This window comes from Sinocyclocheilus anshuiensis, unplaced genomic scaffold (assembly GCF_001515605.1).
Source record: "Sinocyclocheilus anshuiensis isolate Anshui unplaced genomic scaffold, SAMN03320099.WGS_v1.1 scaffold2322, whole genome shotgun sequence".
In the NCBI taxonomy this organism is placed as follows: domain Eukaryota; kingdom Metazoa; phylum Chordata; class Actinopteri; order Cypriniformes; family Cyprinidae; genus Sinocyclocheilus; species Sinocyclocheilus anshuiensis.
In genome coordinates this window covers 535,802-551,576 of record NW_015556110.1, presented here as the reverse complement: position 1 = coordinate 551,576, position 15,775 = coordinate 535,802, and the positions used below count along the sequence as shown (strand labels likewise).

Genomic DNA, 15,775 nt, shown 5'->3' with positions numbered 1-15,775 from the left:
TAAACATTTTACATAACAGGTTTTACTCTAAAATTGCTATAAAATTTAAGCCTTCTGTCTAAATAAGTTATGTTCCAAATTTGAAGTTGATCTGAAAAAAATGTAGGTTTCTGTGAGATTTTATATACCACAAAAAGCCACCGGGTGCCATCCAAACTCCATTGATTTTTTTTTTAATGCATTTTTCTGTAACATATATTCTATACAATGGAAGTCTCTGGACTCCATTGGTGTTTGATTCCACAGAAGATTTGAACCAACATTAGGGTGACTAAATGAATTTTCATTTTGGAGTGAACCGTTGCTTTAAGGAAACATCCTCTTTGAAACTAACCTTGGGTTTAAAAATAAGTTATATGCGTCTCCCTGATTCACCAGTCTGACCAGGCGAGGTGGTCAGGTCTTCAGGGGCTTCATCACCGCTGTCTTCCCCATCTTCACCTGCAACAAAAGTACATGCCTCATTTCCTAAATATACCACAACACAACTTCAACTTGCAGATGCAAATAGACATGAATGTATATGTGACAAAGATGGTGTTGTCATAGCTGTGAAGCCGTTACCTGTTTGGAAGTTGATGCCTCGCAGCGTGTCAGCCACATCCTCGGTGTTGATGATGAAGTGGGCCATGCTCTCGTAGCCCGCCTCCGTCCGCTCAATGTTGGAAGCCTTGGCAGTGTCTGTGATCCTGTCAAGGACAGAGCGGTGAAGTCACGGCGGAACTCGGACAAATATCAAAGTGATGGATAGCGTTAAGTCCCGTTCCTCCGTCTCCCTGCGGCTGCTCGTGACGCAGGTGCACAAGACACCATGCGACGTCTCCGCAGGTGGAGGGAAGCATGAAACCTAAGACACAGCTAGACAGTGTTGTAAGCGTAAGCATTTTTCTAAACAGTTAGAGGTTTTGGGGGAAAATGTGATGAATGCTGATGCATATGTTATTGCGCACACTGCATAAAGTTTCATTCTACAAACGAGAAAGTTTAAAAGTTACTTGTTTGAGGCAACATGTTTGTCTAGTGGCATCAATGGAAAGCTTGCATTTACTGAAGGACACACCTGTGATCAGTGCTGGGTAGATGTAGATTACTTACAAATTGTAATCTGCTACTGATTACAAATTACATGTTGAAATTTGTAGTCAGTAATATATTGACATAATTAATGAATTATGAACAATTTACTGCCATTGTTAAACCTGCATTGATTTGTCCCGTAACAGAGTTAAAATATTGCTTGTCAAGGTCATGATAAGAGTAAACATTAACTAGTCAACAGTGATATATTGGAAAGACTGTAAGAGAAATATAGCTGTTAAAAGGGGTCAAATATGGCACAAATCCTTAAAAAGCTCTATCCCTATCAATGAGGAATATTATATTTTAGTCTTCTATTTCTTTTGACATACACTACAGTATAAAAAATATACAGGGTTTGTATATTTTTCTTTTCTTTATTATTTGATTTTCTTTATTTTCTTTTTTTAAAAGAAATTAATACTTTTATTCAGCAAGGATGCATGAGATTGATCAAAAGTGACGGTAAAGACATTTGTTACTAAATAAACTTTTTTTATGATCATTTTTTTTATTTAAAAAAAATGCAGAAAGAGGAGCCTTTCAAAAATAGAGACCGAAAAATCCTACCGACCCCAAAATTTTGAGGGTTAGTGAAATGTTTCAATTAAGTGAAATTATGAAATTATTCACAAAACATGTTCAATGAGTCTGCACAATATGCATCTGGAGCTCAACTAAATTCAGAAGTCAGCAGAAAATAAATAATAATAAATTGTAGCATAAGGGATTTCAATACGTACAGTACAGAATATTTCCCACAATACTGAGGCAGATGAAAGTTATGAACAAGTGCATAATACAGTGGGCTGTTGGGGTGGGAGGCTGGTTGAGTCACTGCCTGTGAGGTTATTAATCATGATTGTTAGTCTTTAGGACGCATCAGTTATTGATGAAGCACACATGCTGAACATGGTTTAGTTTAAAGGGGCAGTTCACATAAAAATAAAAATTCTGTCATTAAGAAAGTCACACTGGTTTGGAATGACATGAGGATGAGAAAATGATTTTTTTGGGTGAACTATCCCTTTAAGACACTCCTAAACACATCACTCACAGCTGACTTACTTCTTGAACACTTCTTTTGCGCTCTGTGAACACAGCAAAGAAGAACACTCATTTTAGGACTAGCAGCAGATTAAAACATAAAACCTGCAGTACTCTTCATCACAGTTTCACTGCGTACACAAAAAAGGACACATACTAAATCACCGGCACTTGTTATGCAGCTTACTTTGACACGTTGAGAAGTGCTAGTTAAAAAAGAGCAGTGCTGCACCTGAGGCTGCCACTTTATATTGAAAGCTGTTTCAAAAAACAATTACACCTCTCCATCACTTTCCTTTAAAGTCTCTTTCTGCGATCCACAGCTCTCAGCCGTGGTGAAGTATTGACCGTTTGAGCCACTAGTCAAAGGACAGGGGTCTCCAGCTGTGTGAGGTCCTGCTAATCAATGTCAGCACCCCCTGGGCCTTGTCATTAAAGGATGCTTGAAATGTACAAGCACCTGTACCGCTATCGATCACTGGCGCCAGAGGTTTGAGCAAGTTAGACATAGAAAGTGACCATTTGAGACACGGTAATAGCTTTGCAAACTACTTTGAGGCTGAAAATCTAGATACTTTTAAGTATTCAGCTTTGATATGAATGATACCTCAAATCATGTGCTATTTTCTAAGTGATTGTACAGGGGTTTTTGCTTGGCTTTTTATCAAACGTAAAAGTATAAAAAAAATAAAATAAAAAAAACCTTGGATGTACATTAAAGGAGGGTGCCAGAATATATATAGGGTGTGTTCACACTTGTCATGTTTGGTTCAATTAAAACGAACTCTGGTGCAACTGCTGTGTTAGTGCGGTTCATTTGAGTAAGTGTGAACGCTGCCATCCGAACACTGGTGTGCACCAAACAAGCGGACTGAGACCACTAAAAAGATGGGTCTCGGTCCGCTTCCAAACGAACTCTGGTGCAGTTCGAATGAAATATGAACGCAACAGAGACCAAACATTTCTAAATGAACCAAAAACAGGATGTAATAACAAGATGCAATGCTATGCACATGATTTGACGACGCGGAAAGGGCGGTGTATCCAAAACAAAATAAGCAGAGGACAAACGTGGAGCAACGAGGATATAAAGTGTCTTTTATGAGCTCTTTGTGAGTTCGCAGGTGGTGAAAATAAAATCATATGTACACACAACAATGAGCGGTGAATGGTTACTTTGATGTCATACACCGATCGGTCTTCACAGAGCAGCTTTAAAATTAACACACCTTTTGTTTAAGGTGTTCTGTAAGTTCCTTCACGAAATATACGTCATTCAACTCAACCAATCAGGTTGTGAACGTATGACTATGCCTTTAGTTTCGGCATCTTTAGGTTCGCTGTCAAAAATGCCAGTGTGAATGCTAAACGGTCCAAATGAATCTGTTTTTTTTTGGTCCAGACCAAACGAACCAAGAGAGCCGAACTAGAGTGTGAACACATCCTTTAGAGATTATTATAAAGACTTCATACACTCATACTTCAAATAAAGGTTCTTTATTGGTATTAATGGTTCCATGAAGAACCTTTAACATTCATGGAACCATTTCATTGCACAAAAGGTTTTATATAGTAAAAAATGTTCTTTACATTATTCAAATATTATTTAAAAACATTTCTTAAGACTTTTTCACTGAAAGGCATTTCAAAAATGGTTCTATGGCTTCGCTGCAAAAGTTTTTGGAACCTTTATTTTTAAGAGTGTAATAACTACTCCTAGCATCATGGCACTAGTGCCATGGAGGAGCACTTGTTGTACCTGCAGGAACACAGCCATTTGAGGTTCTGCCATGGACTGGATGGCTGTCTCTACAAGTTTGACGGACATCTCCAAGTGATCTCCATGGCGACGGATAAGGGAGCGCACATGGCCCAGTTTTTGGTCCTGCTCACGGCCGACAGTCTCTATAAGTTCCCTTTTGCGGTCTTCTAGGATGGCGTAAAGTTCATCAAACTTATCAGAGATGTACTGCATCTGCCGGTGACCATTTTCCTACAAACAATTACCAGTGACTGTTTTAGTTGAATTAAGAGTAACATTTAAATCACCAAAAGCTTCTAAAATATATTTAAAATTTAAAAACTATTTACAATTTTTAAATATAATAGTTTATCATCATTGGCTAAGGCTGGGCAAAATAACATACACATAAACACACAGAAAAAAATTGAAAGAATGAATAGAAAGTTCAAAAGAGTAGCATTTATTTCAAATATAAGTCTTCTGTAACATTATGTCCTTTTGTGTCTTTTTTGATAAGTTTAATGTATCCTTGCTGAATAAAAATTATATTTCCTAAAAAAAAAAAAAAAACTTACTGACCCCAAACCTATCCTCTAGTTGTGTTTTAGGATGTATTGTATGTATATTTACTTTGATTGATTGTATACTTCGTTCTCTTTTTCTGATTCTATTTTCTACTCTAGCACTTTGGATCAATTACAGATGTGCAGAACGTGTTTTAAAAATAATGCTCGACTAACCCTGGACTATATTTGATATATATTTTGATTTAATCTATGTATTTGGTCTGAAATAGCTAAAATGGTAAATCAGAGGATCCATCCTTATAACTTGAGAGCCATTGCAGCCAACCAGGTTCAAAATGTTTAATGCAATATGTAAATATAATGAATATTTTATGAATATTCAATATATCACCCAGTCCTTTCACACAATCTCATAATTGTTGTGGTTTACTGTACCATTTCTTTCTCACCTTGACAGTCCTACAAATATCCTCCATCTGTGAGATCAGGGCCTGTGTTCCGTCATTTCCGGCCACTAAGATGGCTATGGCATCACTTAGCTCTGTCTGAGACAAAACGGAGCAGAATATATCTAAATGTGACAGAACCTCGTAAAAAAAAGAAAAGAAAGAAAACACATGACCAATGCGCTCAACGTGTCATCTTTCACAAGAAAGCCATGTCAGACTTGGCTATGCAACTTGTGAGAACCACACTTACAAACAAGAGAACAGCATGTGAACTAAAGGCCGAGATTGTAAGAATGTTACCAGTCCTGACTGATCAAACGTTGCTGATTTGCATTTGAAATGAGTGATTCACTGTTTATAGTGGGCCATGACTAAAAGAGAAAATGTCATCATAGCCACCTGGCAGAAATTATGGCTCTTTGGAACCGGTTTGGGCATCAACCACCCTACGACCCTGGAGCGTTACATCATTCAAGTACAGTACCTCAAAACCAAGAGCCACAGAAGTAGATGTACTGTAAGAAGAACCCATTTCCTTCAATGAGAACTGACCTTCAGCATAGGAACACTGTAAATAACAGATCAACATATGGTGTCCACCATGCACATGGTTTTCTATTGGGAAAGGCTGGTAGGTTTAGTCATTGTTCATCTGGTTGTTGCTGAAGGGAGCGAGAGAGCTGAGAACAGGCAGTTATGGAGGACAAAAATGAAAGACAAAAAAGGTAAAGACCACAAGAAGCTGCTATGACTCAAAACACAACAGGGAGGAGTGACTCATTTCTCAGGGCCAGTTGCACCCTGGTATGAAGACCTTCATTACCAGCCATACCAGAAGAGGTACAGTAGGTCAAGACCTCAATACCATGTAGGTCAAGAATGCATCGGAAAGTGAGAAAATTGCTGTGATGTTGCATGTTTTTTGTGGGTCATGAAACACGTTTATCCTGTTAATTTCAACTGGTCTATTTTCTTAAACATTTTAAGACATATTGTCTGTTCTGTGATGTGTAATTTTTGGTGCTTCCTAAAGCTCATTGCAATTGCTTACACTTAGTGTTAGTGATGTCAAAAAACCTTTAACCCTGAGGATTAAACGTGATTCACCCCGCATCATTTGTGCTACAGATGTGAATGACACCTCAAATTGTGTGGTTTGTTGATAAGTGCGTTATTATTACTGTAGTTTACAAAGTGATTGGATTTCATATAGAGGAGGGAGGGCTCTTTTAAAGCAATAGTTTCACCTAAAAAAAAAACCTTGGGCTATCCAAGATGTGGAGGATTTTGTTTCTTCATTGGAACAGGTCTGGAGAAATTTAGCATTATATCACTTACTCGCCAATGGATCCTCTGCAGTGAATGGGTGCCGTAAGAATGAGAGCTCAAACAAATGATAAAAACATCACAATAATCCACAAGTAATCCACATGACTCCAGTCCATCAATTAATGACTTATAAAGCAAAAAGCTGCATGTTTGTATGAAACATATCCATCAAGGCATTTCAACTTTTAACCATAAAATTCATACATCTGACCAAAAGTCCATAATTCAAAATAACACTTCCTCCAGTGAAAATGTTCATCCCCTACTGCCCTCTCACTTCAAAATTCACTGATATATTTATTTAGAACTGTTTTAGACAGATTCACTTGTAAACCATGCTTAGTCTGCGTAGATTTCTCTGATTCAGATGAGATTAGTTTTTCACTGGAAAAAGCTAGATTTTGGAGAGAGGACTCATATTTAGCTGGAAGCAATGGTTTGAAATTAAAAATATCTTAATAATGGAATTGTTTTCTGCAAACATGCAGCTTCACAAGTTAATTGATGGACTGGATTTGTGTGGATTACTTGCAGATTATTGTGATGTATTTATCAGCAGTCTGGACTCTCATTCTGATGGCACCCATTCACTGCAGCGGATCCATTGGTGAGGAAGTAACGTGATGCTAAATTGCTCCAAATCTGTTCCGATGAAGAAACAAACTCATCTACATACTGGGTGGCCTGAGGATGAGTAAATTTTTATTTTTGGATGAACTATTCCTTTAAACTTGACTTTGATTAATTTACATGATCTCTTTTGAAAATCTTGTTTGTTAAACAAATTAGAGGCAGGAAAAACTGAAAAAGGAAGGACGGTCTGGATAAGGCAGCTGTTGGTTAAGGCAGAAGCCAGGGCTGCTGGTGGTCTGTGTATAGTGTTCACATGTGGGTGGGTGTTGATGCTAGAGAAGTTAGGTGAGATCGAGCCCCTTGCAATGTGTGAAACCTGCTGGGCAGCGTGTTATACACACATCTGTCTGGTTCACAGCGTCACACCACAGCGTCAGAGCAGCCTGTGATTTTTTCTGAGGTCATTTACACCAAACAAACACAATTGTCTGGTTGATAAACACTGTACAAATCCTCTACCTTCTGTCTCTTGTAGATGTCTGGCAGCGGGGCCACATCACAGTCCTTGTGAGCCCCGAACACTTTGCACATGGAGCATGTTGGTGTCTCACAGGCGAGGCAGTAGATGTTGATCTTCTCCTCCTCATGCTGGTCACACATCAGCTGCTGTTGCTCTGTTTTGGGCAGGAGTGGCCTGTAGAGTCAAAACAGAAATAGATTTATGGTATGACGTAAAGCAGGGGTGCCCAAACTCAGTCCTGGAGGGCCGGTGTCCTGCAGAGTTTAGCTCCAACTTGCCTCAACACACCTGCCTTTAGGTTTCTAGTATGCCTAGTAAGAGCTTGATTAGCTGGTTCAGGTGTGTTTAATTGGGGTTGGAGCTAAACTCTTCAGGACACCGGCCCTCCAGGACCGAGTTTGGACACCCCTGACGTAAAGGTTAAAAGATTTGCATTGGTAAATAAGAAGTTGCAAATTTGAGCTATCATAACTGTGCCCTTTAGCAAGGCACTGACAACAAGTTGTTCCAGAGGAAATAGTAATTATAATAATAAAAACATAATAATATATAAATAGATTATTTAAAAATATATAAATAAATATACATTCATATCATTTCTGTTTAATAACACCACTAACATGCTATCGGAGCAAGTTGTCACAAAATGTACAAACATAATTGTCTATTGTTTCTGGGCAATAACAGCTTCAAACGATGCCTTTTTTGTAGCAAAGACTTTAAGATATGTGTCTGTACAGAAACTGACTTTCAAATAAACAGTATAAACAACAACAAAAAAAAATGTCTGGACTAAACAGCATATTTCCCTAAATTTAAAAGCTCTATAAGTTTCAAGCAAACAAAATGGTTTTTCTCATCTAAAACTACAGTCGTTTTTAATTACCTAAATTAAAAATTGACTTCGAATTCTGCATCCTTTTTGTTACCTCAATCGAAATTCTAATTTTAAAAGACATTCTCAATTCAACTCGGAATAGCGAACGACATTCTTATACCTGTCTAAATGTGTATGTAATGATAAACTACACACAACAAGCATTCTTTCTTTGTGACAGAAGAGGAACAATATCAGTTCCCCTGAGGTGAATCACTATAAAGGGAGCTGATGCGAAAATTTGATGTTAAAGGCATTTACAGCAGATACTGCATTTAAAAGTGATTGATGCAACTAATATGATATTCTGTCCTAAAATGAACACATTACTCACACAGGCCTTTTCAACAAGCATCTGTCTTGTCAAGTGGAAAGAGATGGTTTGTATGTGCAGCGTGTTGGCAGCAGGCCGGTTCAAAACAAAGACTGTTTATGAAAGACTGCCATCCAGTGGATGTCTGCTGATAAGGCAGTTATATAGAAACCCATATTAGAGTGGATAGAGTGATCGTAAATATAGGTTATAGATCTATTTATACTTTTTTTTTTTTGTCATGTTGTAAGTGATCTCAAAACACAAATCTTATGGATATTTATATTTTTTTATAAGATATATTTTTATAAAAATTATGTCTGAAAATATTCTTGAAATCTCCTTGAAATACCTTAAAATATATAAATATAAGACATTTTACTTCTAAAATGTAATGTATTTCAGAGTGAAACCTAAATAAATAAATAAGTGAAGGGAATCAATTGGCTGGACACAAAAAATAGTGGAAATTTCATATTAGAACGGAGCTTAATTACAATAATATTTGTCAAATAAGCATTTTTGTCTTGTTTTTAATTAATAATAATCATAAACCAAAACACATTTACTTAAAATAGCATAAGATTTATTTTTCTTAGCTTATGGGCATTTTGTATTCTTTTTTAAAACACAAATCCTCAAAAAATCAAATGTATATGATTTATACGTAAAAAAATACAAGACATAGCTGAGATCAGAATAGAAAGAAAGTAAGTAAGGAAAGGAAATATAGTCACTTTTAATTTCAATTATATATATTTTTTTAATTATAAATATAGTCTATTTTATAATACACGCACACTTGATCTTTTGTGTCTTTGAAACAACCTCTACATTCAGGTGACCTGCTTTTTGTCAAAGACCCTAATAACCATGTTATATTACGTATTCATGATAAGTACCTGAGCGCTTGTTACAAAAGACCTCAAAGTCTATCTATCTTATTATACCCAATTACACATATTTTTCATGGAAGGTCTCTTGAGACATTGTTTATTGCCACAGGGATAAAGCGTCCTAGTTATATTTAGTGTTTTGGCAAAGGATTGGAGCAGTCACCAGAGCCTCAGGTCCCATGTCTCTGTTGCGTTTACGTGACGTGGAAGAAAATTTCCCACACACGGGTAAATCACATATTTGTGTCAATACACAGAGTTTAAGCCTCATTGATGAAACAGAACAAGTGTCGGGTAGTGGTGTGTCACAAGACTTTTGAAACACAATTAAAATCTGTTGGCATACAGTGTATTTTTGCTACACAGCTCAGGGCGTTGCTGGATCTCTATACAGAGAAGACTGCTTTGAAGTATGTACAACAAATAGCTTTCATTCATATCAGCGCTTCCAGAACAGAAATGCTTGTTCTTGGTGTGTGGAACAGGTCCAGAAAAAAGCGCTTTGGAGAGGCATCCAATCCGAAACTAACCTGGTAGACTCTGATTTGTAGATATCAATGATATTCTCCACTAGCAGGTTCCTCTGAAGGCCATATACACCGTGCCGGTCCAATAACACCTCGTGACGACAAGATGGGCAGCGGAAACGTCCCCCTGTAGACACAGGGCCCCGGTTTTGCCAAAGAGGGTTGGAGGCCTAAATCATTGAAGGATAAAAGATAAAAAAATATAAGTTAATAATAAAATAAACGTATATTGGTATGTAATAAAGAAAAGAGCAGACCTGCTGTTAAAGGCAATACTTGTGGCCAATTAATGAGTGAATGAATGGATACTTCTGCCCAGCAAACTGTAATTTGTCTGTCAGTTATCTTTGGGTAATTGTTAAAAGTAAAAGATGAGAATTATTATGGATGGATAGCAGCACTCAATCGTGTTAAAGTCTGGCCCAACGGCATCCACTCCACTCGGAGGGAATACTAATGGCTCCACTGAAAGCTGAACTTCTTCTTGATGATGAGATGACTAGTGTAATACCTTAGAGGAGCAAGGTAAGAGATTTGGCACAAATAAGAACGGCTAAATGGATCATTAATCTCTATCTGACAGTTGCTGAGGGCCTCTGAGGTCTTGTTTCATTCTCACAATTCAGCATTCAACTCATAAAATGACTTTTAAAGTAAATTAGGCTGAGGAATATTGTAGAGCTTCTAAAAATAGCTTCAGTAAGTTTAATAAACTCAAATTAAAGCCCAGATTCACAACAGGGCACACAATAACTATTATCAACATTCGTTCTTTCGTGGTGTCAACATACAACAGTTAGTTCCGGTTAGGTTCTTGGATTTGATTGGCTGTGCAGCAGACGGTTCACGTCACCGGACACATTTCGCTGTTTGTACCACTCCTCTTGTCACTGGTCTTCTCTGTGATTGTCCATTCCAGACAAGCATTAGATTAGCATTTTAAACGGCCCTTTCTGCACATTACATCGATATGACACTAGGTGACGACAACGACTGAGTGAATCATGAATCATTCACTCAACCGATTCGCTCAAAAGCACAGATTCATTCAGGAAGGACACATGAGTCATTGTTGAATCGTTCACTCAAGTGATTCATTTATTCAAAACACCGCTGATGCACAGATATGTTTAATTGATTTTTCCGTACATTTCTGCGATATGTACATAGTACCACTCCTCTTGTCACTGGTCTTCTCTGTGATTGTCCATTCCAGACAAGCATTAGATTAGCATTTTAAACGGCCCTTTCTGCACATTACATCGATATGACACTAGGTGACGACAACGACTGAGTGAATCATGAATCATTCACTCAACCGATTCGCTCAAAAGCACAGATTCATTCAGGAAGGACACATGAGTCATTGTTGAATCGTTCACTCAAGTGATTAATTTATTCAAAACACCGCTGATGCACAGATATGTTTAATTGATTTTTCCGTACATTTCTGCCATATGTACATAAACTGACAGTCACCACTGATAAGCTACTACTAAATACTGTAGAAACGTAATTTTCTGTAAAGTTGCTTTGCAACGATTTGTATCGTAAAAAGCGCTACACAAATAAACTTGAATTGAATTGAATATGTAGTTGATTTTACTTTGATTTCGTTTGGAAGTATTTACTTAGCAGAGCGAAAATAGATAATGTAACTGTCAATATTTTGTCTAAAATGTAAGTTATGTTATTATTAATTGCAATCATGCTGTTCTCAATACCATCACGGAATGTCTTAATCATTTTTAAAAACCTGATGCTAACAAGTACATGACGACTTTAACAGTTGCCCAATTCAACTTACATCCTTATGGTAGCTGTAGTTTGTTATGGTAGCTGTATTTGTTGTAAGCAACTTACATTTAGGCTAATCTGAGGTAACATATGTTGCAGAACAAAATGTGAAACTCTCTTCAAGTTATTTTAACCACAGAACTTATTTTACTCATAAATCCAAAACCGCTATTCCAAAAACCCATTAGGAATTCCAGAGGGAATGGATGGCTTGAAAATGTTGATTATTTTCCAGGTTTTAGGACTACAAACTGAACAGTATATGTTAATGAAGTTTCTGGATGCTGCAAAGAGAATGATAGTTCAACCTGAAAAATAGGACACTACCACACTATATTAGGAATGAACCAATACCTGGTAAACATCATTGGCACACTTCCTGCAGAGATTATGCTGGCAGGGTAAAATGACCACAGGCTTGGTGAATATCTCCAGACAGATTGGGCAAATGAGCTGTTTCTCTAAGTTCTCCACTGAACTTGAGTCTCCCATCGCTGGTTTGAAGCCCAAAGTGAAGTTCATCCCAGACAAAGATAAAACAAAGATCCTAAACTTTCTTTCCTTCTGTTATTCTTTGGTCTTTACTCTAGCGCCTGTCTTCATCCAGATGCCCACTCAATCCTCAGCCGCGGAGTGACTGTGGATATATTTGGGCTGTTTGTACCGACTTGGGTTACTGTCCAAACTGCACACCCCCTGATATCACTAAAAGTCCCCACTTAGTGCTCTATCGCAGGGGCCCGGGGCCAAGTGAGAGAGAGGGGTAGGAGGACAGATTCCTCTGTGCCGTGTTATCTCTGGTAACTTGAGCAGAAAGTGGGATGGGCTGGCAAGAGGAGACAGAGCAGCTGGTGTGTGCGGCTCAAAGGCTAGTGGTACAACAGGCCCATGAGCCTGAGCTGGCGCCAATGACATAAGACACTTAAAACAAAATCTAAGTGCATTGAACACACGCCCTGAGTTCTGTCACTGGATGACATGAAAATAATAGGATACCTGCAAACCAAATGTTCACATATTTCATATTCTAAATCAGAGGTCGGAAACCTTTTTTGACCAAAGAGCCTTTTTTTAAATCATTTTTTGTTAATGCATTTTTCCAAAAGAGACACAGTAAAAAATGATGCAATATTATTTTAAAGGGGTCATGAACTGCCTTTGTTTTTGTTTTTTTTACTGTTCTCTTAGGTCCATTTATGATGTTAACAAGATTTTTACATTAAAAAAACATAATTTAGAATTTTCTGTCCTGTTTTGTCCCCTTTTTTTGGAAAGCTCCATTTGAATAGGCTTGGCAGATTGTAGACTCGGAAGTCTTCTTATTGTCAAAGGCGGAAGGTATATCTAGATCTGTCTACACATCATTATCGTTAGATGTGCCTCCCAAGATTATTAAAGATCTAGATCAGATTCTTTATAACTTTATTTGGAGAAAAAAACCACATTATTTAAAAAAGGAGGTAATTTGTAATCCTAAAGAGCAAGGGGGACTGGAGGTCTTAGATTATAATACTCTCAATGACACTTTTAAAATTAAATGGTTGATAGAGTTTATGAAGAATAGAGAAAGTCCTTGGAATGTATTTCCTAATTATATATTTAATACTCTTGGAGGCATAGACTTTTTGTTGAAATGTAATTTTTCTGTTGACAAAATTCCTGTTAAATTGGCCGGTTTTCACAGACAAGCCCTGTTAGCATGGAAATTGATATATAAGCACAATTTTTCACCCCACAACTATTTCATATGGAATAACAAGGACATATTATTTAAAAACAAATCTTTATTCTATCATACTTGGTTCAAGGAAGGTATTCTTTTAGTAAGGCAGTTAGTTAATTCCCATGGGTACTTGTTGTCGTATACTGAATTTCTTCAGAAATTCCAGTTACCAGTTAAACCAAGAGAATTTGCTATTGTTTTTGACGCAATTCCAAAGAGTGTGATGTTACTTTTAAAAAACTGTATCTCAGAAGAAATCAGCATGGTTAATCCTTGTGGTAACATTTTCATTGAAAATGTTGATGTTTTAAAACAACAGTGTAGCAATAAGATTATAAGGAATGCTCTTTGTTCTGTGTCCCTACCTGCAGCAAGATTTTTTTGGTCTTCTTTATTTGGTAATATCTCTTGGGTTAAAGCATGGAAACTGCCAAATAAGTTTTGTATCAATAACACAATTAAGGAAGTGTCTTACAAAATACTTCATCGAATTTATCCTGCTAAGCATATTTTGGAAAGATATAAGCTTAATATTTCATATACCTGTGAATTTTGTGGTCAAGAAAAAGAAACTATTTTGCATCTTTTTTTTCATTGTATTTACTCGAGATTATTTCGGATGGATTTGGAATTCTATATTAACAGAAAAATAGAGTGTATGATAGGAATTTGTATATTTGATGTACTTTTTTATACAGAAAACGAAAATCTGAATTGTAAAGAACAACATATTATACATATATTTTGTTAGGAAAATTCCATATACATAAGAAGAAGTGGGCACCACTTGCGGAAGCGCAGGTGTCTGAGAGTACAAGTGCATGAAGGAAGTGTCTTACAAAATACTTCATCGAATTTATCCTGCTAAGCATGTTTTGGAAAGATATAAGCTTAATATTTCATATACCTGTGAATTTTGTGGTCAAGAAAAATAAACTATTTTGCATCTTTTTTTTCATTGTATTTACTCGAGATTATTTCGGATGGATTTGGAATTCTATATTAACAGAAAAATAGAGTGTATGATAGGAATTTGTATATTTGATGTACTTTTTTATACAGAAAACGAAAATCTGAATTGTAAAGAACAACATATTATACATATATTTTGTTAGGAAAATTCCATATACATAAGAAGAAGTGGGCACATTTTATAAATGACTTTAAATTATATGTAAATCTCTTAGAACAATCAAAAAACAAAAAAGCATTGAAAACATGTAATGCTCTGAAAGCTAATAATGTTAATTTGATAATGTGAATATGTAACACCTCATGTTCTTGTGGCATTGAATTAATAAAGCATTAAAAAAAAGAAAAGACTCGGAAGTCATCGTCCACTGTTATGATTGGCTAATAGTTGTGTATGTTTGACAGCCTACATCCTTCCTAGATGGACGCTGCTGTTTTAGGTTAAAACACATTAACACATATCAAACGATCTGTAATAACAGACAAAGCAACAGTGATCAAGTAATGAAAACAGTTACTCACACTGGTGTGGTGCGACATTACTGTCGGATCCAGTATCGTCGGCACAGCATCATCTTTTAGTTTCAGTCTTTCTGAAAATCTTTTCTGAAAAAGTCTTGCTTGTAAACAAATCTGCAGTAAAATGAAGTGAACAAAGGATTAGGTTCTTACTGACAGGGTCTGGCACTTGATTAAAAATAAAGTTCATCAAATAAAGTTTATTGTTTGGGCTGTGTGTAGAATTTGTCATTTACCTACTACGTGCGTGAGCGGTGGGCGGGGCTAAACAGGCAGAGACGTAGAAGCAAGTGTTGATCATCTTCTGCAAAGACAGTGTTTAACCACACTATTTATGTCAACCTGTCGTTTTGGCAGACTGGCTTCAGTATAAGCTGTTTTTAGACTAATGAGAAAGTTTTGAGTCCTGAAACTTGCAGAATGTTTTGATAGCACAATGACCACTTAGGACTATATATCAAAACATCAAGGGAATTTTTATTTCTCAGCTCATGACCCCTTCATGTGTTTGTATTAGTGAGTGAATGTGTGAAGAACAATGCACAGTGCTTACACAGGGCTTACATCAACTGCGTTTATGTGACTACTTACCATTTTGCCCTATTTCTGTTACAAAATTAATCTCTTATTTACATCATGTCTATGCTTTGTTTGTTGTAATGAATGGATTTGCGAGCTTGTACTGAACAAAAAAAAGCCTTTTGAGTGGTGAGTGGATTCTTACTTAAAGGGGTCATATGATGCTGCTAAAAAGAACATTATTTTGTGTATTTGGTGTAATGAAATGTGTTTATGCGGTTTAAAGTTAAAAAAGCACATCATTTTCCACATACTGTACATTATTGTTTCTCCTCTATGCCCCGCCTTTCTGAAACGCGTCGATTT

The 15,775-nt window shown here is 36.7% G+C and overlaps 1 protein-coding gene across 1 annotated transcript; it reads right to left on the bottom strand.

Annotated features, from left to right (window-relative positions):
- Positions 1 to 199: 199 nt before the first annotated feature.
- trim54 (tripartite motif containing 54) lies at positions 200 to 12,301 on the bottom strand. Its single transcript, XM_016470731.1, has 8 exons — positions 12,031 to 12,301; positions 9,883 to 10,049; positions 7,266 to 7,440; positions 4,845 to 4,940; positions 3,884 to 4,117; positions 2,146 to 2,168; positions 565 to 689; positions 200 to 441 (listed from the first exon to the last, which is right to left on the bottom strand). Exons 1-8 carry the CDS (start codon positions 12,196 to 12,198, stop codon positions 353 to 355), a joined length of 1,077 nt encoding a protein of 358 aa, XP_016326217.1. The 5' UTR covers positions 12,199 to 12,301; the 3' UTR covers positions 200 to 352.
- Positions 12,302 to 15,775: the final 3,474 nt, after the last annotated feature.